Source organism: Lacerta agilis, chromosome 16 (assembly GCF_009819535.1).
Source record: "Lacerta agilis isolate rLacAgi1 chromosome 16, rLacAgi1.pri, whole genome shotgun sequence".
NCBI lineage: Eukaryota > Metazoa > Chordata > Lepidosauria > Squamata > Lacertidae > Lacerta > Lacerta agilis.
This window is the reverse complement of record NC_046327.1, coordinates 25,232,868-25,259,933: the sequence shown is the minus strand read 5'-3', so window position 1 is coordinate 25,259,933 and position 27,066 is coordinate 25,232,868. Positions and strand designations below refer to the sequence as shown.

At 48.5% G+C, this 27,066-nt stretch overlaps 1 protein-coding gene across 1 annotated transcript; it reads right to left on the bottom strand.

Moving 5' to 3' along the window:
• Window positions 1-1,067: 1,067 nt before the first annotated feature.
• GPR162 (G protein-coupled receptor 162) lies at window positions 1,068-17,529 on the bottom strand. The gene is made up of 4 exons (XM_033173167.1): window positions 16,389-17,529; window positions 6,829-7,018; window positions 3,532-3,683; window positions 1,068-2,010 (listed from the first exon to the last, which is right to left on the bottom strand). Exons 1-4 carry the CDS (start codon window positions 17,298-17,300, stop codon window positions 1,465-1,467), a joined length of 1,800 nt encoding a protein of 599 aa, XP_033029058.1. The 5' UTR covers window positions 17,301-17,529; the 3' UTR covers window positions 1,068-1,464.
• Window positions 17,530-27,066: the final 9,537 nt, after the last annotated feature.

The following is a 27,066-nucleotide window of genomic DNA, read 5'->3' as shown; positions in this document are numbered from 1 at the left end:
AAAATAATCTGATGTTACATTAAGGATTAAAAGAGGGCATGAGCTCTCATATATTCTAAGGTGTTTGAGCTAAAGTACAGCTTGTCTTATCTCAATTAAGTTTTGGCTGAGGTGATGATTATTATTTATTTGTTAACTACTCTCCCCTCCAAATGAAGCTCAAAACAACTTACAAAAAGCAAACATTAAAAAGGGGTAAGGAACAAGGGCAAAGCAGCCTAAAATACACAAATTTTATATATATATATATATATATATATATATATATATATATATACACACACACACACACACACACACACACACACACACACACACACAGATCCAACTCTGCCTTACCCCACTAAAATTAAGACCCAAAATCCTGGGTGAACAAGAATGTGTTTGCCTAGACAGTTAGCAATGGCACCAGACATGCCTCCCTGGAAAACACTGCATAAATGGGGGGGCCACCCACTGCATCACTCTGAGGGGGCACGTGCAGAAGGGCCTCGTGGAGAATGCGGGGTCTAGTTTGGTTCATGTGGGGAGAGGCAGTTCTTGAGGTATTGGGGTCCAAAACTGCATAAGGCTGCCCAGTCTACCCAAAGGGTGCAATATTTTCCTTGCCCTGGGCACCAGCAACCTTCGCTACACCACTGCAAAGGCTGCATATGGAGAAATCGTGCTTTCCTTATGGCTAGAAGATTTCCATCTTTCTACCTGACAACCTCTGTTAAGACAGCCAAACTCATCTGTATCATGGGGGTGATGTTACCAGCCCACCACAGCATGCCTGCTGCAAGTAGGACTGAAATAGCATGTGTGGAGCATTTTGAAATTGAGCGCTGCATGCTCAATATTACATGCATGTGTCATCTCTTGGCACTGGGACACTCCGTCTTGAAATCCTCTCTTCTCAGTTGGCTGTTGAGTCTCTTTACGTAGTACCTACTCAGAAGAAGGTCTCAATTGTTTTCAGTGGGGCTTATTCCTAGATAAATGCATGCCCAAATCACTTAAAAACAAAACCCACAAACATTGTGAACACACTTTAGAAAGAGAAAGAAGAGAAAGCCAGGCACATGTGACACTCCAAATATAGATTTCTTTTTAATACCTTCCTGTCCCACACTTGGCAACCGACGACAAGCGTTTCTCATAATGGGTGGAGCTAAGAAAAGGGAGGGGCTTGTGGCACTAACAATGCTACTGAGGGGGTGGAACTGGAGAAAAAAGTGCCCTCCGATGAACTGTGGTGGTCTGTGCTCACATTTTGCCACCTGGATGCAGGGCTCCGTGGCTCCTTCGAACAAAGCCGGTTCTCCTTCCCCACCACATCAGGACCCCGCCGTGGGCACCACCCCCCTCCTCTGCCAACATGGTGAGAAACACAAGGACCTAAAAACACCCCCTTGGGTCCTGGGGAGACACGTCGAGTTTTGCTTAAAAATCCAGAGCCCAGCAAATGCTTCCGCTGCCGTTTCATAGGCCGAGCTCCTGGAAACCCTGCGCTTCTTGAGCTGCCAAGGTCCGTCTCCCGGGCTCCTGTTCTCCGCTGTAGAGGTATAGGTTTTCCCCACCAGTCAGTGAACACCGCCGATCCCTCTCGGGGCCGCCTTCCTGCTCGGTGTCATCCAGAGAGTGGCGCCTCTCCCTCTGAGCCACGAGCGGCAGGCGCGAGTGGCGCGGGCTGCTGTGCGGGGAGGGCACCGGCGTCTCGTCAATGAAGGTGGTGATCTCGTCGCGAAAGAAGCAGGCGGTAGACCCCGAGGCAGGTCCCCGGGACACCAGCCCAGCTTCCAGGAACTGCCGGAGCGTGGCGAACTCGTCCTCGGGAGGCCGGTGGCGGCGGTGGTGGTGGTGGTAGCTGCGGAGCTCCGGGAGGAGGAAGCTGGGGACGCCTCCGTGTTTGTGAGGGGTAGGCACGCGGATGTCGTCGGATGAGGACCACTTGTGGAGGAAGGAAGGCGAGGAGCGGTGGGAGAAGATGTTGGTTTCGTCGTGGGACATCCTCCGGGACAGAGGGACCTGGAAGGAAAGAAGGAGGTGAGAACCAGGGGGCAAGGAGGTTGGACGGCATGCAATGTATAGGAATTTTTTTTCTCCTCAGGTGGGTGCTATTGCCATTATAAGAGAACAAGGGAGGTGCTCATACTGAGTTCCAGCACCTCTTTTCTAGAAAAATAGCACTGTGTAGGTGCAATGCCTGAGAGAGAGACAGAAAACACTTGCCAGAATTGCTTATGCCAGGGGTACACTGGGTTGCTAAGGTATCGGTGTTTCCCCAGTTCTCAAAAGGGAATTCCAGGCAGCTGGGAAAACTCAGCTGTCCCAACAGGTAATGCCACTATTTCTGATGCATTTGCCTCGAGTACTGCGGCTATGCAAATTTCATAGAAATATTCTGGGTATGTGAGTCTTGGCGAGCAACACACACCTGCCCTGTAACACCACTTTGTAAAGAAAATGTGAAACACACCCCTCCCTCTGGCTTTTTCTGGTTTTGTTTTACTTTATGTGCTTTTTGGGCTACAAAACTTCCAAAACAAAGAAAACCCAAGTGTTCTACCTACTAACACAGATTTGTGGTCCTGAACTGTGTTAGTGAGGGAGTCTGGAGTACCTTTTGGCTGCTCGGTTCTTCCTTGCTCGGTTTTTCTTTTTTTAAAATAATTTTTGTTAAAGATCTTCTTGATTTACAAAAAGCACGTGCATTGTCTCTTTTTTTTCATGCTGTGAAGTCTTTTCTACAGATCAGTTACATTGCTCTGTTTTTCTAAGGAGAGAAGGGGTCAATAAGGCCGCCCTCACACTCCTAAAGCAAAGCAATCTGTCAGCTCTCCCTCAAATGTTCACCCCTACATAAATCTCCGCGTTGGGTTTTTTCCCCCTGTGGCGCACCCAGAAATAATGGTATCCCCACCATTTGTGTGTATAAACACAGACCAGGTAATGTGTGGACTGCACACTATTATGACCTGAAGTTGATAGTACAGTTGACCGTTTGACCCACTATGGATATTGTCCGCTTAATATGCCAGCGCCTGTCTTTGCATGCAGGGGAAGTCCCTAACTCACCTGCTTTAGCCAGTCAGTCAAAGCCATTTCCCGGGGTGTGGCTGCTGTTTCATGCTGACAGCTTCCAGGAGCCACTTCTAGGAGGGCTGAATGCAGGGTGAGGACCAAAGGTGGGCAAACTACCCCAGAAGGAGCATGGTGTGTCCCCCACCGGAGGTACTGCCCCTTCCCTAACACCCCTTGGGTAAGTCCAAACTTTCTCCCTTTTCAATTCTGGATGGAAGTCTGCTTGCATGTGGATCTTCTGTTCCCTAGCATCTCAGGGAAGAGGGCTAAGGAAACCATCTGCCTCTGCTAGGTGGATCCGGTTCAAGGCAACACCATGCATAGAGGAAGTTTTCAGTGAGCAATATATAAATGTGTTAAATAAACAGAACGTTGGTTTGTACATTTCAATGTTGGCAGGAGTGATCTGGTCATGCCCCAGACCGACAGCCAAACCCTCACACCAAGAAAAAGAGGACTGCCTACCTGCAGGTAGTGCACCCTGTCATGGGGCAACAGCATGTGATGCACTGGCAGCAGCTTAGCATCCCTGGGGTCCCGTTTCATAGATGCAGCACCATTGGCATCGAATCGCACTTTGCAGATCCTCCCGTCACCGTAATCGTCACCAGTGCCATCTAGAGGACGACAAGAATGTCTTTGCCACATTTTCGCTCCTCCTCCTCGTTCCCCACCTCAAACAGACGGAGGGGCAGACCTATGCAGGCGCGGAACATCTGGATTCTTGCGCTTTGAGGAGGCTATAGCGCTCATTTGTGGCGAGCTGGTTTTCTAAGCGGTTCGTCACGACTGTGGCGTCTATTGCCGCAAGCCTGTAATGAGCTGGGCTTGCATGTCAAGTTCCCCACAATGCAGCCTTGCTTGCAATCTGTGCTTATGGGAAATAGCTTGCAATTTCTAGTTGACTATGTGCACAAGGAAAACCCGTGTGGATTTGACCGTGCCACAGTGATGGCATGAATCTGCTGTCACTTTTATTGGTGCTTTTAAAGGAAACACCACCTGGATTTTGGACCGGGATGCCATATTCATTGGGTAAGTTACCTAGGAGCACTGGGATGGGCAATGTAGCGTATCTGATTCCCCTCCCCCTCCCATTTTTTTTTAGGAATCACTGTTTAAGGAAGAGGAAATGGACCGTCTTACGGTTAAAGGCAGAGCCAACATTTTTAGTACAGTGGGGGGAGTTTAAAAGTGGCCTTATCATATTAAGTTTAAATGCACACATTTCTCTACTGGAATAAGCTCTGAAAGCACTTTTCTACAAAGGTGGTGAAAGTGACTGAAGTAACATCCAGCTAGCATCATGAAAGTTCCAATCTGAACGTACAATTCAGCAATGTTGCAACGGGTTGTTTGTTTGTTTTTTTAAAAAAAGAAATGCGATTGTTTTCCTAAGATGATGGAGATATAAACAAACCAATGTACATGTGCTACTTTAAAACAAAAACCTGATGCGTGAGAGTAAGGGCAAAAGTGATGGCTGATCCGTTATGCAGCTTGTTGGGAGTGTATGTCTATAATGAAAAACCAGGCTTACACCTGTGGCCACTGGCGGACGAAGGCGGCGGCGTGGGGGGCAATCTGCCCCGGGTGCCATTGGGGGAGTGTGACATCGTGGCCACCCCAGCCCCCGGGACACTCGGCACTCGCCGCGCACCCCCGGGACGCTCGCCGCTCGTGGCCTGGGATGCATGCCGCTTGCCGCGCACCCCACCGATGTGTGCCACGCCTCCCACGGGCGGCGCACCACACCCTCTGGGATGCGTACCAGCCACACGGCTGGATGTTCACCGCTCCCGGTACCGAAGCAAGTAGCTTCGCCACTGCCTGTGGCTGTTGTTAAGACTCTTACATGAGTCTTCACTTTTATATTCATTTTAAATAATGAAGACAGGTTCAAAGCCTTTATCTCCTAGTTGGTTCATTGAGAGGTCAAGTGATATAATCTGACCCATGGTTTTAAAGATAATAAACTCTGGGTTGGGAGAGCAGCAGACAGAGCAGGGACACAGCTTACCTGCTCACAGCCTTCCCTACCATGCATCACACTGTATTTCTATTCGAATTATAGTAACTACTTCCAAATTTGCATCAATCCATGTAAGCTAATATACAAAAAATAACAGTGCAAATCTGTGTCCTCTTTTGCCTCTTTTTGTGATGCATTTCCCCTTTTTGATGATATGGTAGTAGCCCCTCAAGAAGAAAACCTCTGCAAACACAATTTTTTTCTTTGCCTCGATACATTCAGTTTTATCTGCCGATACCTACTGCTATTTAAACTGCCTGATGCTTTTAATGCTGTTTTTCTGGTATTGCAACAGCAACTGATGCAATCACCATGAACGAACACCAATTTAACTACGATTCTGGCTCGTCTGCAAGATGAACCCATTTTGTTCCAACCATCTTCCATTAGCTAGGGACTAGACTGGCTGCGATGCTGGATGATCTGCGATCAGATTTATGCTGTTTTCAAAAAGGTAGATGCAGCTGGAGGGGGGGGCGGTGGCGGCAATATGGTATCTGTATGTTTTCCACTGTATGGATTTACAGGTGAAACTCAAAAAATTAGAATACTGTGGAAAAGTCCATTTATGTAAGCAATTGTTTTCATTAGCTACTGGAGTTTAATATATGAGATAGACTCATGACATGTAAAGCGAGATGTGTCAAGCCTTTGCTTGTTATAATTGTGATGATTATGGCGTACAGCTGATGAAAACGCCAAAGTTGAGATTGTTAATTTGGGGTTCTCATCAGCTGTACGCCATAATCATCACAATAATAACAAATAAAGGCTTGACATATCTCACTTTGCATGTCGTGAGTCTATCTCGTACATTAGTTTCACCTTTTAAGTTGAATTACTGAAAGAAATGAACCTTTCCACGATATTCTAATTTTTCGAGTTTCACCTGTATATTGGGGAGAATGTGCAGGGGGGGGTGATGAACCCCTGAACCCTCAGTTCTGCAGCCACACACATGCCTGTGTTTATTTTTCAAAATGCAAACAAATATGGGAAGTTCATTCATGGATCTCCTAACTAGTTTGCCCCCAATTCCAGCTGCAGATCCCACAAAGTGTTGCCCGTTGTTCTTTTTCCATCCCCACCCGCTCCAGAGTTTTGCCACTTCCTCCAGCTATAGAGAGAGAATGCAGAAAGAAAGAACACAAAAGGTATTTAAGGAGATAACAGAAATCACTGGGTTAAAGCTGACCAAAAGCCCTGAGGTAGCATTATTATCAATTTACGATGGGGTGGAACGTTCACAGGCTATGAAGGACTTGCTCACAAATTTACTGACCGCTGCACAAATTATTATAGCCAGGAAGTGGAAGGGGCAAGCAGAATATAAAATGGAAGAATGGTATAAAGAGGTGTGGGATATAGCTATTAATGATAAATTAACATGTGCTATTAAGGCAAGACAGGGAATATGCAGGAGAAATTATTTGTAGAATTTGTACTGTTAAAATGGAAAGGGCTCAAACCATTGCAAGAGGTGTTGAAATTTGGGGATACTTACAATGGAATGGTCTCGGGGGGTGGGGTGCACATTTTTATTCTTATTTATTTATTATTATTACTTTGTCAATAACAATATATTTTAAAGAATGTATAAAATGTAAATAAAAGAATGAAATGTAAATAAAAGCCATAGCTGCACATGAAAGAAAGAAAGAAAGAAAGAAAGAAAGAAAGAACACAGAGCATCCTCTAGTGTGAGAGAACACGGGATTGGAGCAGCTCACCGTCTTCCCCGTCTTCCTCTGACATTATTGCCACGCATTGCTCCCACACAGTACGGACGTCAGCCCGGTAGCGTTCGCAGGACCAGATGAAGGATGGCAACAGCAGTGTCTGCACCATGGAGCACCAGAGCACAGCCAGCACCATCCAGGTGGGAGCCGTGTCGTAGCGTAGGCTGAAGAAGCTCACCACCTGAAAACAGAGAGGAAAGGGGGATGGGGACATTGTGAGTAACATTCCACAATCAGGCTCCCTCTTCACAGCTAAGTCTGGAGATGTGGGTCCCCACCACCCAATACACACAGGAGAAAAGCTGAAAGAGCGATCGCAGCTCATTTGCCCAAGCAGCAACACTGCTGCACTGTAGCATTTAATGCCCAACGTTACCTACCAGCAAGTGGCCCCTTATAATACTTGATATGGCCCCCGCCCCGCCTCAAAGTTAGTGTAGTATACAGGTATTTTCTATACATGCCCCAACTGTGCCCAGAAATGGCACATCACCTAAATAATGTGATATAAAGCAAAATGTCTTGCTCAGGGCCAGCCCACTCATGAGACAAGGTGAGGTGACCGCCTCAGGCGGCAAGATCCACTGGGGCAGCAGATCCTGGTGTAAATCTTCATCCCCCCCCCCTGTTCCTGATACAGATCTTCATTCATCCCTTCTTCCCCGGCGGGGCACCATTTTGCAGTTCACCTCAGGTGGCAAAATGTTTTCAGCCGGCCCTGTTATTGCTGCTTAACCCTCTCTCCCCCACACACTCATCAAATAACTCAGCTTCATATGTGCATTAGGCTCGTGCTCCATGTTCCTCACCATCGTCCACATAAGTGATTTACACGACTTGACATTTCCACACATATTCGCTTCCTTTCTTCCACACCTTCGCAAAGTGTTTTAAGCATCTGTCTTTTTAGGCATGGGAAAGAAAACTACATAGGAGAAATGGTTGCCCTCTTGAGTCTTTGGCTTCTGTGTATTTTGTACATTCATACATTTGTTTGTTTGATTGCATACATATAACAAGCAGTGATCATTTTTTAGAGGCAATAGAAGTGGAAAGTCACTCACTCTGTTTAAAAAATCTTGACTTGTATTTTGAATGTGCTTATAAATAATGGCATTATAAATAAGAAACCATTGCTTGCATAATCTTACTCATTTATGCATTCCATTACGTTAAATCATGTGAACTATGTTACAGAATGTACCAGACAAAGCTAATATTCATAATAATATTTGAGTTAATTGATGGTGGTTTGTAAAGGTAAAGGGACCCCTGACCATTAGGTCCAGTCGCGGACGACTCTGGGGTTGCGGCACTCATCTCGCTTTACTGGCTGAGGGAGCCGGCGTACGGCTTCTGGGTCATGTGGCCAGCATGACTAAGCCGCTTCTGGCGAACCAGAGCAGTGCACGGAAACACCGTTTACCTTTCCTCTGGAGCGGTACCTATTTATCTACTTACACTGGCATGCTTTCAAACTGCTAGGTTGGCAGTAGCAGGGACCGAGCAACGGGAGCTCACCCCGTCACGGGGATTCGAACCGCTGACCTTCTGATTGGCAAGCCCTAGGCTCTGTGGTTTAACCCACAGCGCCACCCGCTGTGGTGGTTTAGGAGCGGATTAAAGAGAGGGTTGTTTTGCTTCATGGTATATCCTTTAGTCAGTTTTACTTTTGTTACCGTTTTATGCTTCTTGGCATATAAATTACTGTACACTGAAATCAGGGCCGGTTCAATAAATTTTCACACCTGAGTTAAACCACAAAATGTTGGGGAGGGGCGTGGAAGAAGGGTGAGTAAAGATCTACATCAGGAACCTGGGAACCAGCAGCAGCAGGTAATGCATTCCTTGGAGGCCAGATCTGCTGCCACTATAGTTCCTGCCACCTGAGCCAGCCTTGCCTCATGGGCGGACTGGCCCTGATGAGAATTCTATACAGTCATGTCTCTTCTTGTGAACGCTTCATGTTGCGTTTTTTCGGGTTAAGAACGCAGCAAACCCGGAAGTGTTTACTTCCAGGTTTCGCCGTGCGCACACATGCAGAAGCATTCTGTGCAGTTTGCACATGCGCAGAAGTGTTCTATCGCGCTTCGCGCATGCGCAGAAATGCCACTCTGGTTACAGACTTTTCAGGATGCGAACGGCACCCCTGAATGGAACGTGTCCGCAACCAGAGGTACCACTGTATGTTCTAAAGTAAACTGGAAAAATCCATTTTGGGGTTTACTGGGGATGCTGAAAAGATGATGGATTCTCCCACCTAACAGATCAGCATTTAAACACTAATTTCCCATGGCCATTATTGAGAATTTCCCTTAACTTCTATTTGGGCTGTGTGGGAGGGTGTCTCTAGGACGTGAGAGGTGTCTGCAAAATGCAGTTGGTAGCTGAAAAGTGAAATATTTTTGGCAAAGCTCCTGCATTAACATGGGAGTCATTCCTAACATTAATGGGAGCATTGTAACTTGTGAGCTAGTTCACATATCTGCCCCACTCACAGCAGAGACTTTATTCTGTGCCTGGCGCTCACTGCAAAAAGCTCATTCAACTAGTTCACTACAGGAAGAACTGAATTTGCGCACCTCGGTGCAATCAGATCAATGAGTTGAATGCTGTCTCGCAGCATTTCAGCTTCTGCACGTGGCAAGAGTCAGGCAACTTGATTCGTTGCAAAAAAGCACTACTTTAAAAACAGACAAACGCTAATCATTTCTAGAATAATGTAAAGAGCAATGGCTGATCAAAACCTTGTCTTTGGGCATGGGTAGGCAAGCTAAGGTCCAGGGTCCGGATCCGGCCCAATCGCCTTCTAAATCCGCCCCGCAGATGGTCCGGGAATCAGCGTGTTTTTACATGAGTAGAATGCGTCCTTTTATTTAAAATGCATCTCAGGGTTATTTGTGGGGCATAGGAATTTGTTCATTTTTCCCCCTCCAAAATATTGTCCGGCCCCCCGCAAGGTCTGAGGGACAGTGGACCTGCCCCCTGCTGGAAAAGTTTGCTGACCCCTGTCTTTGGGAAACGACGATTTTCAGCAACTCCACCATTCTAAATCACAAACTAGGTGTGGAATGTGGTTACACAAATGTTACCAAAGTAGTGCATCAAAATTCATGTCCCCAGACATTTGTGGTATTTTTATTTGAAATGTACGTGTGTGTGTGTGTGTGTGTGTGTGTGTGTGTGTGTGTGTTAATTTGCAGTCCATATATTCTGCTGATGTGCCAGACAATTGTAGATATTCTAATTGCTAAGCCCTGGTTACCACGTGCCCCAGGAGTGCTCTTACGTTTGCTAAGTTTCTGCTACTTAAGAGAGAGAGAAAACAGTACGTTTCCTAGCACAATTCAAAGTGTTGGTGCTGACCTTTAAAGCCCTAAACAGCCTCGGTCCTGTATACCTGAAGGAGTGTCTCCACCCCCATCATTCAGCCCGGACACTGAGATCCAGCGCCAAGGGCCTTCTGTCGGTTCCCTCACTGCGAGAAGCAAAACTACAGGGAACCAGGCAGGGGGCCTTCTCGGTAGTGGCGCCCGCCCTGTGGAACGCCCTCCCATCACAGGTCAGGGAAATAAACAACTACCTGACATTCAGAAAATACCTGAAGGCAGCCCTGTTTAGGGAAGTTTTTAAACTGTGATATTTTAAATGTATTTTAATGTTTGGTGGAAGCCGCTCAGAGTGGCTGGGAAGACCCAGCCAGATGGGCGGAGCACAGATAATAAATAATAATAATAATAATAATAATAATAATAATAATTATTATTATTATTATTATTATTATTATCATCATCATCATCATCATTAGAAGCTCTGTCTTCCCCTCTCCATTGCTGGAATGTACATCCATGGGTGGGAAAACATAACTCCAGGGGCATGAACTGTGCCTGAAACTGACAGGGATTCTAGGGACCTTTGCTGAAACTAACAACTGCAGTCCTGTCTCTTCCTGCCACTCTCATGAACAGTCATACTCCACCTACAGTGGTACTTCGGGTTACAGACGCTTCAGGTTACAGACGCTTCAGGTTACAGACGCTTCAGGTTACAGGCTCCACTAACCCAGAAATAGTACCTCGGGTTAAGAACTTTGCTTAAGGATGAGAACAGAAATTGTGCTCCAGTGGCGTGGCGGCAGCGGGAGGCCCCATTAGCTAAAGTGGTACCTCAGGTTAAGAACAGTTTCAGCTTAAGAACGGACCTCCAGAACGAATTAAGTTCTTAACCCGAGGTACCACTGTATTCCTTGTTGCCCCCAGAACACCGGCTAGAGAAGCAGTTCTGGGCTTTATACCGACTCAACAGGGACCCGAGAGAACATTTTATGACAAGGAAAATCCAATTCCGGTTTGCTCTGAAAGGTCAGGACTTCTGAAAAAGTATCTGAGGGCAAACGTTGCAAAACTGATTTTCTACCTTGATGCTTGTTTTATTTATTAATGGTATTTATTTATTTATTTATTTATTATTTTCACGTTGGAAGCATTATTGCAATGCATGTTTGTATCTCAGAAACACATACACACAAGTTTTGATCACACTCCCCAGGAAAAAAAGCCAAACTCATAATGGAGCTGTACCTATGAAGGCCATCGGGCAATGCAAGTAAGTGAGGCTCGGCCTGCAATGCGATATATATGAGAACACGTCGAACCCGCCTCTTGCCCAGATTACTAGGGTCACCAAGGCAAGTTTAGCACCCACCCAGGGGTGCCCCATGGGATACACCTCTTTACTTTTTTCTGAACAATAGTTCCCATTCACTTATATAGAGGAAAGTGCTGCTCACGGGCAGGGGCGTCGCTAGGGGGGGCGGTGGGGGCAGTACGCCCCGGGTGCCAGGGAGGGGGGGGTGACAAGCGGCGGTCCCTCCCACCACTCCCCAAGGGGAGCCCCGCCGCCCAGCACCATGCCTGTGCAGCGCTGCTGCTTCCGGGGCGACGGAGCGAGCGGTGGCGCGTGGAGAGTGGCGGGAGGGGCCGCCGCTTGTCACCCCCACGTGCCGCCGCTCACTTCATCGCCCCGGGTGCAGCAGCGCCCGGCCCAACGACGGAGTGTGCCGGAGCGACATTTTGCGTAGGTGCACTCCGTCGTCGGACCGCCGCTTCCGCAGCCCCCTTTTAAGCCGCAGAGCGAAAAGGCGGCTCCTGGGGCTGCTGTGCACGATCGGTGGGGAGCTGCCGATAGTGCTAAGCAGCCCTACGAGCTGCCTTTTCTCTCTGCGGGTTAAAAGGGGGCTGCGGAAGCAGCGGTGGCCCCCTGATGGAGTGTGCCTGCACGACATTTCGCGCAGGCGTACTCCGCCGTGACGTCACAATGTGACGTCATGGCGCCCCTCCCCTGGGGCGTTTCCTTTTGCTGCCCTGGGTAGCGCAGAGCCTTCCTCCGCCACTGCTCACAGGGTCACAGCAAAGGTTAGGGCACCCTCTAATTCTAGTACACGCTGACCTATATTCCACTAGACAAGGATCCTGCAGAATCTCTCACCCCAGTTGCCTGTCCTTGCATCCCCAGTGCTCCTTGTACTTTAAAGGGCTTCCCTCCACACCCACCATGCCTTTTGTCAGGCCTGGTGCCAAAGGTTCAGCTTCAGGTGGCTTGGGCGTTGGCTAAGGGCCCCAGGAGCTCCAAAGGGCCCTGCTGTGCTGCTACTTAGCATCCTTCCGAGGGCCGGATTTAGGTTTGATGAGGCCCTAAGCTACTGAAAGTAATGGGGCCCTTTATATGTCCAGCTGTCCTTTTGTCAACAACAAATTGCCGCTGTTTTTTGTGTTGAATATATGCTATATGGAAATTTATGGACCTAATAGGTATCTCAAGCCATTTGCACATGCCGTTTACCTTTCCGCCACAGTGGAACCTATTTATCTTCTTGCACTGGCGTGCTTTCAAACTGCTAGGTTGCCAGGAGCTGGGACAGAGCAACAGGAGCTCACAACCTTCTGATCGGCAAGCCCAAGAGGCTCAGTGGTTTAGACCACAGCGCCACCTGCGTCGCTTTGCAGAATGTAGGCACCCTATATATAGAAATGAGCAAACCAGTGATATTTTAGGGAGCAGACTAGCAGGTGGGGCCCATTACAGTTCTTACATCACAAAAGCCTACACAACACAAAACACTGTTGCTTTTATGTAGGTTTTAATTTTATTTGTTTTTTATCTTATATTTTGGAAATGTACATCCAGGGTTTTTTTCCCTTTAAATTTTTTTGGGGGGCCCGAAGACAGTGGGGCCCTAAGCTATAGCTTGTTTAGCTTATACGTAAATCCGGCACTGATCCTTCCCACAAGGCCCCCCAGAGGTGATTTCGGTGCAGGGCAGGCAGCGCTGCCACTTTCAAATGGAAGCCCATCCTTGGTGGCTGCTCAACATATTTAATTATTTAATTTTACCAGAAATTCAGTAGCCCAGCCTATACAGCCATAACATCTATATATATTTATGGAACCACAGTTCCAGTAGGACCAAGATTACAGATGGATCTTTCCCTAGTTGGGAGGCCTATTGACAACCCCTGTGCCAAAAGCCCCCTAAAGTCTAGCACCAGCTTTGCATTTTGCTAATGTATAGCAGCTCCTTCATGGATCACTGCCTTGTCGTGGCGAAGGGGCTTGAATAACTCAGGGAAGCTATGAGCTATGCCATGAAGGGCCACCCAAGATGGACAGGTCATTGTTGTTGTTGTTGTTCAGTCGTGTCCGACTCTTCGTGACCCCATGGACCAGAGCACACCAGGCACGCCTATCCTTCACTGCCTCTCGCAGTTTGGCTTCCAGCGTCATGACTTTTATATGCCTGTTGTCTTTGTCCATGGAGTTTTCTTGGCAGGGATACTGGAGTGGCTTGCCAGTTCCTTCTCCAGGTGGATCACGTTTGGTCCAAACTCTCCACTATGACCTGTCCATCTTGACCTGTCCATAGCTTCCCTGAGTAATTCAAGCCCCTTCGCCACGACAAGGCAGTGATCCATGAAGGGGTGGACAGGTCATAGTGGAGAGTTTAGACTAAATGTGATCCACCTGGAGGAGGAACCAGCAAGCCACTCCAGTATCCCTGCCAAGAAAACTCCATGGACAAAGACAACAGGCGGAGTGCCTGGCGTGCTCTGGTCCATGGGGTCACGAAGAGTCGGACACGACTGAACGACAACAATAATAATGTATAGCAGGCTCCTTCTGCAGCAGAAGTATGACACTTGGTGCCTGCTTGGTACACTTTGCAGGTCCAGCAGATGGGGCCTGAGGACAGAGACTGCATGGCTGTGTGTGATGTGTGTGCAGTCACCGAAGCATGTAAGTTAATTTGTCAAGGGGTGCCAAAAGAGATGGACATCAAAGCATAGAGAAGCTGAACAGGTTGCGGGGGGTGGGGGGGGAATAGCTTAGGTACCTATGATATAATCCACAAGTCCTTTAGGCTGCCTGTTGTTTCAAGATAACGTTATTTCAAAATATCAAAGGCCGGCGTTTCAGAAAATAGCATCTCTTTATGTGTATGTGTTTGCTCCTTTCTTAAAAGTTCTTTTGATCTGCCAATCCTAACAGGAACTGGGGAGCCAGGACAGAGATTATGCCCTCTAGAGGCTAGTTGGAGGAGTATATAAATAGTTTTAAAAGCAACACAACACATGTACTGTGCCTCGTGGTGTACGCATCTCACTCTTGTCTTTGGTAAGCAGTTTTTGTAAATTTCTTCAGTTCTTCAAAATCCCCCTAAACCTGTTTGATCAGAGGCAATGGCGGGACACAATAATTGTGTGCGTACATCAAGGTCTAAACCACAGAGCCTAGGGCTTGCCGATCAGAAGGTCGGCGGTTCGAATCCCCGCGATGGGGTGAGCTCCCATTGCTCGGTCCCTGCTCCTGCCAACCTAGCAGTTCGAAAGCATGTCAAAGAAGAAGAAGAAGAAGAAGAAGAAGAAGAAGAAGAAGAAGAAGAAGAAGAGTTTGGATTTGATATCCCACTTTATCACTACCTGAAGGAGTCTCAATGCGGCTAACATTCTCCTTTCCCTTCCTCCCCCACAACAGACACTCTGTGAAGTGAGTGGGGCTGAGAGACTTCAGAGAAGTGTGACTAGCCCAAGGTCACCCAGCAGCTGCATGTGGAGGAGTGGAGACGCGAACCCGATTCCCCAGATTACGGGTCTACCGCTCTTAACCACTACAGCACACTGGCTCTGCAAGTGCAAGTGGATTAATAGGTACCACTCCGGCGGAAGGTAAATGGCGTTTCCGTGCGCTGCTCTGGTTCGCCAGAAGCGGCTTAGTCATGCTGGCCACGTGACCCAGAACCTGTACACCGGCTCCCTTGGCCAATAAAGCGAGATGAGCACCGTAACCCCAGAGTTGTCCGCGACTGGACCTAACGGTCAGGGGTCCCTTTACCTTTACATCAAGGCCAACAATGCCTCTGTCGTACTATGCTCATTTTTCTCTCTAAAACGAGGCAGGGAGGTTGTTGACTTTCTAAAACTGTGGTTTTCAAGCTATGTTTCAGGGAACATTGGTGTTCCTTGGAAGCTAACTGGGGATTCCTCAGTGGGATGATCAATAATGGCAATCACGGTTCTCTGAACACACCCTGTGCACCACTACTGATCTTCCCCTGAGATGCATGGATGCAGTGGAGTGTTTTGGGGTGAATTCTAGCGGACACATTGCAATGGGGAGGGCTAAGATACTTGGCCACATGCCCTACATGAGTTATGTCCCCAAATCCTCTGCAAAATACAGGGAGCCCATTTTGGAGTCTCAAAGGTCCACTGCATACATGTCAGTGCAGAAAGTGTTTCCTAAAGGTTCAAAGTCAGGAAACTGATGTTAGAATCTGTCTGTCTCAAGAGACAATGGAGTGCACCTCCAGGGGTGAAGTGACCTCCAAGGGGTGCAAGCTTGGGTGGTGCATATGGAGGTCCTGGGATACCCATATGGCAAGACCCCCCCCCCTCAGACTCACTTATGTGGTCAAAGAAAAGCAGAGCAATAGGTTTGGCACTAGCTTGTCTGCAGGAGTTGCCAGAAAGAGGCATGCAAGGTGCCATCCCACTGGCTTAGGGGATCCACTCCGGATTTGTGTAGGGTTTACTCCTTAGCCTTTTCTTCAGCCAAAGATATTCCCCCAAAGCAGTGAAGGTTTAGGATCAGAGTTTCCTTCTCCTAAACGGGCTACCTTTCCAGGTTGACGAGCCCCATCCGCCCCTCATTTCCTTTTATAGTACAGTAACCGCTTTCTTGACCGTTGGACCCACTATTGTTCTCATCCACTCAATCTGCTGAAACCTGTCTTCGCATGCAGGGGAAGTCCCTAACTCACTAAGGGTTTGAGACCCACTGGCTACCCTCAACTGGTTTAGGCGGCCAGTCGAAGCCGTTCCTGGGGTGTGGCCGCTGTCGCATGCTGGCAGCTTCTAGGAGCCACAGGTGAGAGAGTGCAGAGTGGGACCAAAGGTGGACAAGCTACCCCAGAAGGAGCATGTACTACCCCTCCCCTAACACCCCTTAGCGCTGCTCTAGGACAATGGAAAAGAGGAGGGAGGGGTATTTCTTACCAAAATGGGCACCCCGGTCAGTGTGTCATAGAGGAAAACGATGGCGCTGATGAGATTGGTCATCTGCATGGAAGTCTTGGCAGATTCAGATCCATCCAGCGACGACCGCCGTTTGCCCCTGACGTCCTCCACCACGATAGTTGGCACGTTGAAGGTGCTGTGAGCTGAAGACGGGCAAGCAGAGGAGGCTTCCTCCGCTCTCAGGTGGTGGCATCTGTGGTGCCTCCGGTGAGCCCACAAGGTCTGGTAGAAAGTGATGCCCACGCAAACCAAGCCCATGACGATGCCTCCGAGGAGGAGCAGGCTGAAGCACACGCCGAAGCCCAGGCCTATCTTGCTGACGATGAACTGGCATCCGCTGGCGTAGTACCGCTCCCCGTTGTTGTGCCAGCCGATGGAAGGCAGCGTGGAGAGGATGAAGGACACCATCCAGATCCCCATCACGGCGTGCAGGGCCTGCTTCTTGGCGTTGCTCAGGCGGTAGTTGACAGGCCACCTCACCATCCACATGCGGTGGTAAGACAAGGAGGCGACGGTGAAGCACGTGGCCAAGGCCAAGGTGTAATAGGTGGAGACAAAGACCTTGCAGATGCTCTCGTTCCAGTCGTAGTCGGAGGACTCGCGGCGCAGCTGCACCACCGCGTAGGTGGTGAGCGGCACGGCAGCCATGAGGATGTGAGTCCCTGCCAGGAAGCACAGCAGAAGCTCCAGGGGTTTGTGCTTCTGCTGCTTGGCTGTGATGCTCAGGATTATCCAGGAGTTGGCCAGCAGGGCCAGGAGCCCGCAAGCCAGCCACCACAGCGAGTTATTGTGCAGGGTAGCCTTTGAGAGTTCCTCCATGGGGCTGCTGCCTCCGCCGCGATTCATTGTGCCTCCTCCACCTTGGGATCTGGAGGCAGTACGGAGGAGCATGCACAAGGCCGCTGCAGAGGAGCCAAGGTGGTGCCTGTCTCATCTACTTCCGGGAGGAAATAGGAGAGAACTGTAGAAGGAACGTCCAGAAGGTACTGCCATGAGGAGGGTCCACTCTCCAAATCCTATTCCTTATTATTCCTTCCTCCTCTGCTCTTTCTGCATTCTTTGTTTTTCACTCTTTTGATCCATACCCCTTCTTCAATTTTTGTCTTGCTTTTCCTCTTATATATCTATATCTATCTATCTATCTATCTATCTATCCATCTATCTATCTATCTATCCTACAGAACACACAGAAACTAGCAAAACAAGACAGAAGGCTGTCCTTCTGCTGCAACCTGTATGTGCCCCACCCGGCTGCCTTTTAAAGTTATGTACTAACGCCCTGCTTTGTCTGTACAGAAAGCTAGTGCACGTATAGGATCCTTATAACTCTTTGCAACTGTACGCCGGATAATATTGAGCCACCTCTTTGGGGGTGTCAACCTATGCCCATTCCTCCTGGATTTTGTGAGGAAATGTAAGACACATTTCTTTAGAGCCTCTAGTCAGCAAAAGTTGCTTTCCTGAATTGCTGGCGTATGTAATTACTGATTTACTGCTGGTTTTAGTGATCGCGGTTTGGCATTTTGTCTATTTCAGCTGCTTTTCTTCGAGAGGCTCTGTATATTTGTGCGACTGGTTCCCTTGTTGCGTTTTAAACCAGTGTTGTAACTGGGTTTTTAATTTTTACACAGCATCAAGTACAGAGGCAGAGGATATATGTTGAAAATAAGTAATAAAATTTAAGGAGGTTAGATAAGCAAGTAGCATTTTTATTTACTGGTACTACTTCGGTTGCTTGCTTGCTTTCTGTCTCTCTCGAGAAAAAGAAATGAAAAGAAGATAACCTTCTCTTAACCCCACACTGCTCCGACTCTCCTGGATGAATAAAGGGAAAATGGGGAAATGGAATGGTGCACAGAATGGAAGCCCTGGTTCTCACAGGGAGCAATACCAGACTTCTGTCACCAAACACCTGAGCTGCAGGCCACTGAGTGCTCTCTCTCTCTCTCTTACTCTCCCTCTCTCTCCTTCTCTTTCTTCAGTGCCCACAGGACACCAACATCCTCTGCCCCAGGCTCAGTATCGCCCAGATCCTTCTCCTCTTGTTTGGAATCTGTAGGCAGCCAATCAACAACTGCAGGAGGGAATACTGCAATCGTTACCCCAGAGTTCCTTGGTAACTCAAGAGTTTAGAGAAACCTTACTGTAGAAAGAAAGAAAAAGGAAAGCGTAAGAAAACAGCTCCATCTCTTCCAGCCTTCTTCCCCACCCCACCCCCCACCTCGCAGAAATCATTCCCAATTCACCAGCCCACGCAATGATTTTGTAAAGCCTAGTGTGCCAAATTGCTGGATCAGTAGAACAATGAAATTATATGTCAGGAGTTCAACCACATGGCAGCCACATGTGCCTCATGTTACCTGCTCTTTTGTACCCCAGGAAAGTCCAGGCCGGAATAATTTCATGAAATATGAAAGTATCTGCTGGGAGGCAGGTGGGAAGGGGGGGTCCTAGTTTTCCCACTGCCTCTTACAACTCCTCTGTGCTCTGCAGGAGGCAAGCTGAGCCAGTGCCACAGACAGTGGATTTCATGCACTGCTAAAGGTGGCCGTGTGGGACTTACACCTGACCCATGAGGCACAACTCACTGGGGAAGTTCTTCTGTGCAAGTCCCGCTGACAGAATTGGGAACAGAGCTCCCACTGCTTTCATCTACGTTTAGGCAGGAGAACTTTCTTGGTGAGGTGCACCCCCATGTCCATTAGATTATTAGTGGGTGGCTGTGCCAATTGGATATTCTGCCTTGGGCATCAAAATGTCTTGGGCTGTATCTGAACAGCCAGTACTTTACAGTGGTGGTTCACAAAGCACTGCTGAGCAGGCCCTCATTTCCCTGTGCTTTTCCTTCTTTGCTTTTCCTGTGACCTGACCGACTGGCAGCCCTGCCTACTTGCTTTTCTCTCGAAGAGCAGGAAGTCTGTGCTGTTGCCACGATTCCCTTCCATCGGTCCTCAGTCCCCACATGCTGTTTCATTCCTGAGCTCCCACTATAGTCCTGCTCCTCCTCCTCCTCAGTCCTGCCGCACACCCCCATTCTTCTCTTGCCATCAGTTATTTCCCACAGCTCTCTGCCGGTGACCCCCTGACCTCATAACCATCATCCACTGCAGTCCTGTCTCTCTACACGCAGCTCAGCTGATAAACCTCAATCCATCCTGACCCATGTCTCCTCAATTTGCCCAGAGTCATGCATTTGGCCTATTTGTTCTTTCTACATGATTGGCTGTAAAATATTCTTCAGTTGCACAGCCTCTCCCTGCCAGTAAGTTTGTTTTTTTGTTTTTTGCTGCACACATGCAGCCTTTCTGGAATAGTTCCAGAGCAAAGGACCACCCAGGAGACTACAGCCTTGAGGGGCATCCTTAGAGCTATCACTTAGCTTGACCTTTAAAAACCAAACAAAAAAAAGCAAATTGCTTCAATGTCAATTTGTTTCCTCTGAGATAGCTGGAAATTCCATTAACAGTCTATCCATGCACAAATCCTGGGAATCACATCATGAACACCTTGTGAACAAAGACTGGTAAAAAGATCTACTACCTTATATCGGTGTTACTGACCCTGATTGCTAGCCCGGCCTGGAACCCTGTTTTGCTTGCTTGGTGATGAGCTTTTTGTACAAGCAATGTCGTCCGTCCCCTCCCCCCCAAAAAAAACTTGCAGGTGATGTGACAGAACCATTACTGCCCATCATACAGGCGTTGTTTTTTTTCTTCCCATGCTACGGTTTCTGGCTGGGTAGCTTCTGCAGGTTTTTATGATGCTTCAGCATCCGACCATATTTGGGCATCTCGGAAAACTGGCAGGACCCAGCATGGGTGTCAGGTGTGTCGGCTCACTGTGCCTGTCACTCGCGATTCACATTCGGCCATGCTGATGACAGCACCGGCCACTGCTAATCTGAATGGCATACGGAGGTCTAGCCGGTCAGCTCAGCCCAGAATGACAACGGATCCCCTAAATGCAACACGAGCGACACAACACCTTTCCCATAACTTCTGGTCAAGCCTCGCAATACTAAGCTGGTTGGCTAAGACCTCACCCCGCTGTTATCTCCTCCTGCCTTTTCTTACCCTGGGATGTGGGCCTGCCTGGTACAGTGGCTGGTTCTCAGCAAGCCTTATGCTGGCGGATTTCCACCCCACACGGCGCTTCCTGTTAAATGCCAGCTCCCACCATCCTAGCCGTCTTTCCATATGGGAAGTTCTGCCTGACTACGGAAACAAGTTAACTCACAAGCTCGTGACTGACGGGGAAGAGGCAGAAAAGGAGGGACTCAGAGGGAGAGCAAGATGACCCAGAAATGAAAAGAAACAATAGGTGGGCATGAGAGAGGAAACCTGGCAGAGGTTGGGCCCGGAAGAGCCCCTGCTGTTGCCCTGTGGGGCTCAGGGGGAAACCAGGAATAATAAAGGTGGGGGGAGATATTCCACAATGATACATCCTCCCCCCCCCCACCACCACCACCACCAGTCCAACGCTATATATTATTTGGTCCTAGGCAGACATTGGCCTCAACTAAGTTACCATGGTTATTGCTGATGAGGGTAGGCCTGGGGTGGGCAAGGGTGCCAACTTGAATAAAATAGGGGGGGGGACGAAACACACACACACACAGGTAAACCTCGTCCTCCAAAATTGATTACAAGGTGGACACATACCATTTGGATGGCAGTGTCTATCAATTTGGGGGGCTGCCCCCTCAAATATTATCTGGGGGGAGTGCGAAGAGACTTCGGCTCCTAAGAGTTGGCTCCTATGGGGGTGAGGATGTTGGGGTGGTGGGCAGGCAGTAAAGGGGATAGTGGCATAGGCCTCCCTTGCCCTTTCCTGCAGAGGTGAGGATAAGAGATCTGGCTGAGAGGTGTGGGGAAATCACCCAGCCAAGACAGATCCGTGCCCACCAGTGGCCATGTCAAAGTAATGAGGAGGGAGATCGTGGAAGTCGGGTCCTTGCAGCCTCAGGCAGGCAGGCAGGCAGGGGCCTCCATCCTGGGCAGAAGAGGGTCCCTCTGGCCGGGGTCAAGAGCTGCCCGATCTCCAGCGAAGGCGAAGCGCGCCGACCATCTCCCGAAGGCGCGAAAGGACTCCGAGGCGCACCTAGGGCAGGCTGGGGACCGCCGCGCGAGCCCAGGCCGCCCCTTCCCCGCCGCCCCTGCCCGCGCTTCTTGGCCGCCGCGGCCCCGGCAGGGAGGCAGCTAGCTGCGCGAGCTGGTCCATCTTACCTCTTGCCGCTTCTGCTGCCATGGCGACCGGAGCATCCTTTGCTGCTGCTGCTGCTGCCGCCGCCGCCGGATGCGTGCGTGTCTGCCCGCGGGAGCGGCTCCCTCGCTCGCCAGCCACGCCGCTCGCTCCTTCCCGCATCTCGCCTGGAAGTGGCGGCGGCGGCGGCGGCGACCGCCGAGGCAGCGCTGGCGAGGGGGAGAGAGGGCGCGCGGGGGAAGGCGGGCGGAGGAGAGATCCTCGGGCGAAGGAGGAGGGAGATAGCAGGCAGGCAGGCAGGCAAGCAAGCAGGCGGCCACCTACCTACCTTAGCTACCCACCCACCCACCCACCCACCGGCGGGCGGCGATTCCCGCTTGTGCTTCTTCTAATGGCCGCGGCCCCGGCTCGGCCGCCTGGGCTGGTGCGCGCGTGTCTGTCCCCTCGGCGCGCTCGCTCCCTCCCTCCGTGTCCCCGAGGGAGGTGGCGGCATTATTACGGCTCAGGGCTTCTCGGGGATTGGAGTCCCTCTCGGGGGAAGAGAAGCAGGAGGAGGAGAAAGAGGAGGAGACGCGCCGTCCGTGCGCGGAGCCGGAGGGCGTCGAGCGCCTCCCATCGCCGCACCGGCGGAGGGGATCGAAGGCGGCCTCGGCCCGAGCTGGATGCGCGGGGACGGGCCCGGGGTAACAGGTGTGACGGCGGCAAGCGGGAGGCGGCGTGTGTGTGGTGGTGGGAGGACTACAAGGGACGGAAACAGGCCCGCTAGAGCGCGCGTCACGTCTGAACGGGAGCATAACAGCAGGGGGGGGTGTTGTGTAAGGCAGAGGAAAACGAATCGGCCACAGGCGGGAAGAGACGTGCACCGCCACCAGGGGCCTGGGGTTGAAATTTGGGGTGTGCGGTCTTGGGGGGTGGGGGTGGATCCGGGGACACGTGTCGGGCTGCTTCGCACGTGCCGCACCTTATCGGCAGGCGCAGGCGGTGATGCAAGTGCGCGCTGGCGTCGCCAGAGGAAATGCGGCCCCTGGTGTATCCCCGAGGAGAGAAAAGCACTTGGGGCAGGGAAGCAGCGCAATTTGGAATGGGAAAATGGTCTGGCACCCTCGTTTATGTACTTTTGGTGCTCGGAGGAGGCTTTTAAAAAACAAACAAACCAAAAAACCCGGTCCTTTTCCAGGGCTTTTAATCTGCACTAGCTTTAATCTCGTTTATCGTTGCCATATATATTTCATGCTGCTTTTGTGCTTTGCTGTTGTCTTCTTTTATGGTATTAATGTTTAATCTGCTCTTAACATAGTGGTTAGCCCCCCCTGGGAACCCAGTTATATACTGGCAATAAATAAATCAAGTGTGGACATCATCCTACTTTCTCCTCTCTTCTGTGTAAAAAAAACAACAGCCAGACAGAGTCAAACTTGCTATAGTTCTGTAATCTTGCAGCAGTTGCAGAGGCCACCAAACCCAAAGGCAGCCCAAATCAAATTAGGTTTTTATTCCTTTTACTGTATTTGGGTTGGGGAACAGCATTCTATACTGCCGTTGTCTCACCAAAGCTAGCCCAAGACATATTGCTGCCTGAAGCAAAGGAAAGGATAGATGCAGAAGATAACTGTTGACAGGACAGCATCCGAGGGAAGCACTTGAAATTAGGTGCCACAGGATAGGCTAAGAGGCTGTTGGGTGGATTTAGATGAGTAAAGGAGTATATTTTATTAATTATCCTCCCTCTTTTTCTCACTTGTGTGAGATTGCAGATACGTATTTCAGCGGAGAAAATTACCATCCGTGCACATCTTATCTTTAGAAGTCTTTTTGGACAAGGTTGCATAACCATCCAGAACAATTATTATATCTAATAATGGTTCGGGAAGACTTGGATCCTCTCCTTTTATATGTTTCCCTCTTAACAAAGAAATCACTCTCAGACAGTTTAAGTAAACAAGAAAAATAGGAGGTTTACTCACCTTACATGTATTGCCAGGTTTCAACAGATGAAAACCAGACAGGTGATAATCCTTAGAAGTTACAAAGGTTCATAGTCCAGTTCAAAATGGAGTGCACTTCCTGGAGAGCTCACAGGTAACCTACCTCATCATAGGTAAGAAGAAGAGTGTGAAGTGACAGGAAGGGATAGAGATTAACCCATTGTCTTTTTCCCGCCACCAGGTTTGGGGATATGACATCATAGAGTCCTCTATACAGTACAGGTTTTGAAACTCCCTGGTGTCATTGCTCCTGTTTGTGACTGTCTACAAAATAATGCCTTTGTGATATGGCTGCAGATCCTTCCACAGTGGCCACAGATCCTTCAACGTCCCTCTGTTATTCCCCACCTCCCAGCATCTGCCACTTGAGGCAGTCATCCCACTCCTAATGATAGGGCTGGCCAAGTGCCATCACTGAAAAACCCCTTTCCCTGCTACATCTCTTTCAAAAGGAAAAAGGCTAGGAAAAGGTCGCTGGGAGATCATCCTTCATTAGGCTAATGGCTTTCTAATAGTTCCAGAATGGTCGACTGATGGTTTCATCAATTAAAGCTAATGACAGGAGAGTTCAGAAGGTAACCCTCCCCAGCTGCTATTTGCCCCAAGGGAGTATGTGTAGGATGTACAAGTACCTGAATTATACTTGTATGTCTTGAAGTGCAGGTCAAATAATAGGAAGTGTGTGTGTGTGTGTGTGTGATTTTCACTTTGCAGGGGGAAAGGTCTCTCGGTACTGCTGCTCTGATAAAATGCAGGGCAGCTGCTATCAAGTAAAATCAAGATGGGAGATCCTCTCACCCATTTCCCTGAGTCCTGAGGAATACCTACCAAGGCAACAGGTCCCAGAGAGTTTTTACTCCCATTGCTTCAAAGCAGTGGGTTGTACTATGTGTAAAATTCATACTTTAATAAACTCAATATTTATTCTGTAGTTGACCTCCTTTGTAGTGTTTTATTCTGAAATCTTATAAGATAATATTTTAGTTTTCTGTTATGTTGTTTTGACTGTATGCTCTATATTTGACTTTCTTCAGATTGTTTTATGTTTTATTGATTTAATATGCTGTAAGGGACGCGGGTGGCGCTGTGGGTTAAACCACAGAGCCTAGGGCTTACTGATCAGAAGGTTGGCGGTTCGAATCCCCGCGACAGGGTGAGCTCCCGTTGCTTGGTCCCAGCTGCTGCCCACCTAGCAGTTCGAAAGCACTTCAAAAGTGCAAGTAGATAAATAGGTACCGCTCCGGCGGGAAGGTAAACGGCGTTTCCGTGCGCTGCTCTGGTTCGCCAGAAGCGGCTTTGTCATGCTGGCCACATGACCCGGAAGCTGTACGCCGGCTCCCTCGGCCAGTAACACAAGATGAGCACCGCAACCCCAGAGTCGGACACGACTGGACCTAATGGTCAGGGGTCCCTTTACATTTTAAACAGCTTTGAGATTTTTCTTAAAAATATAAAGTGGTATAGAAATAGAAAAATACAATGGTTATTAGAGGTTTTTATGTAAAGCTAGGTTTTGAATACAACCCTTGGTCTTTGGGAGCAGATAGAAATTCTTATTAAAGCACAGGTAGGCAGAGGTAGGTAGACTTGAATTTTCCTTGTGTTTGCATTCCCCAAGATCCACCAAGTAGATCTTGGTCCAAAAGACCTAATTTGGAATTAAAGAATTCTGACCACAGGAGTCCATTTTGAATACTAAAACTGAATGGAATTCACAGATCTCTCTCTCTCTCTCTCTCTCTCTCTCTCTCTCTGTGTGTGTGTGTGTGTGTGTTGTTACCACCCTGCCCTACTTCTTTTTCATTTCAGCAACATAATTTAGGCTATGGGTGATATTGTTAAACAATGGGGAGTCAAAAACCCTAGCCACTGAACTGCAAATCACCCAGAAATCCTGGTTGAAATCAGAAATCAAGATAACAAACTTTTTATAAAAGAATGGAAATGGTTTATTGAATATTTACAAATAAACTGTAAACAGATAAGAACATTGGCGGGATGATTGTAATAACCTTGGAAGGTTGGCGGTTCGAATCCCCAAGACGAGGTGAGCTCCAGTTGCTCTGTCCCAGCTCCTGCCAACCTAGCAGTTCGAAAGCACGCCAATGCAAGTAGATAAATAGGTGCTGCGACGGGGAGGTAAACTGCGTTTTCCATGTGCTCTGGCATTTGTCACAGTCCTCCATGCGCCAGAAGCGGTTTAGCCATGCTGGCCACATTTGCTGGCCACATTTGTCTGTGGACAAATGCTGACTCCCTTGGCCTGAAAGCAAGATGACCGCCGCAACCCCATAGTCGCCTTTGACTGGACTTAACCGTCCAGGGGTCCTTTACCTTTACGTATAAGAGTATATATTTAAAGTAGATGAATAAATGAGTAATTAAATTTGGAATATGTAGAAAATATATATATTAAAAAAAAATTAAGGGACTGCAGAAAGGGGGAATGAAGTCGAGTTCTGAAATGTTAACATGATTGTAAAATTATTGAAATGTATAAAACTGAAAATCATTAACTAATCACCCAGAAATCCAGTGCTATTTTTCTAGAAAAAGAGGTGCTGGAACTTACCACAAACACCTCCCTTGTTCTCTTATAATGGCAATGGCGCCCACCTTAGAGGTGCTGGAACAGAGTTCTGGTGAGTTCTGGCTGGAAGAAAAAGCCCTGTAGAAATCTACCAATAAACCACAAATAAATAAATAAATAAATAAATAAAACACTATCTACCTTGTGCCCACCAATGAGTTGAAGGCACTGTAGAATCTAGCAGACTCCATCCACCCTTCTGCTATTCTTTGCACATAAAAAGATATTCAGCTTCATTTTCTCCTTCCCTCAATGCAGGAAATGCATTTTCTATAAGAAGCTGTCAGGGTAAACAAACCTAGTCTGGAAAGTGAGGTGCTTCTTAAGATCACCAACTGAGAACTGCAAACAAGTGGAGCAAATAGCCTTAAATGAAAGGCACTTAAAATGCTAGACAAGAAATATAAATAGCCGTATACATGAGTCATTGAGAGACAAGCACAAAAGAATGTGTGAGATGTCTCTCCATCACAGGCAGCCAGACATTCTCTCCATACTGAATCGTGGAAAACTAAGGTGGATTTCTAGCAGTCACTGTTTACAACCCCTGGTGTTGGGAAGATGGCAAATGATGGTTCCTGTACCCATAGTAGATTCTACTGTTCCTGAGAGACTGAGGTTTAGATCTTAGTTGAGCTATGAACTTGCTGCTTGGCCCTGTGCAAAAATCTCTCTCAGTCTCGATTCAACCTTTGTTGAATAAGCATTCTAATGACTCATCTTGCAAGTTTTTCTGGTTGAATGAGAGGAGCATTGCAAAGTACTTTTCACAAAAAAGGTGCTACCAAAATGAGTAATAATATTCTGACTGCCCTTAAAAACTTACTCCTTGTACTTAAATAGCAAATATGTGTCACAGGCTGTTTTCTCGTTGCTTGTT

What these genes read in the sequence shown, in the direction of transcription:
- GPR162 (XM_033173167.1), bottom strand. Translation starts at nt 17,300, where the DNA reads ATGCTCCTCCGTACTGCCTCCAGATCCCAAGGTGGAGGAGGCACAATG. An exon ending in TGACCGGGGTGCCCATTTTG is followed by an intron (nt 7,019 to 16,388) that starts GTAAGAAATACC and finishes CTCTGTTTTCAG; the next exon opens with GTGGTGAGCTTCTTCAGCCT. An exon ending in ACAGGGTGCACTACCTGCAG is followed by an intron (nt 2,011 to 3,531) that starts GTAGGCAGTCCT and finishes CTTTCCTTCCAG; the next exon opens with GTCCCTCTGTCCCGGAGGAT.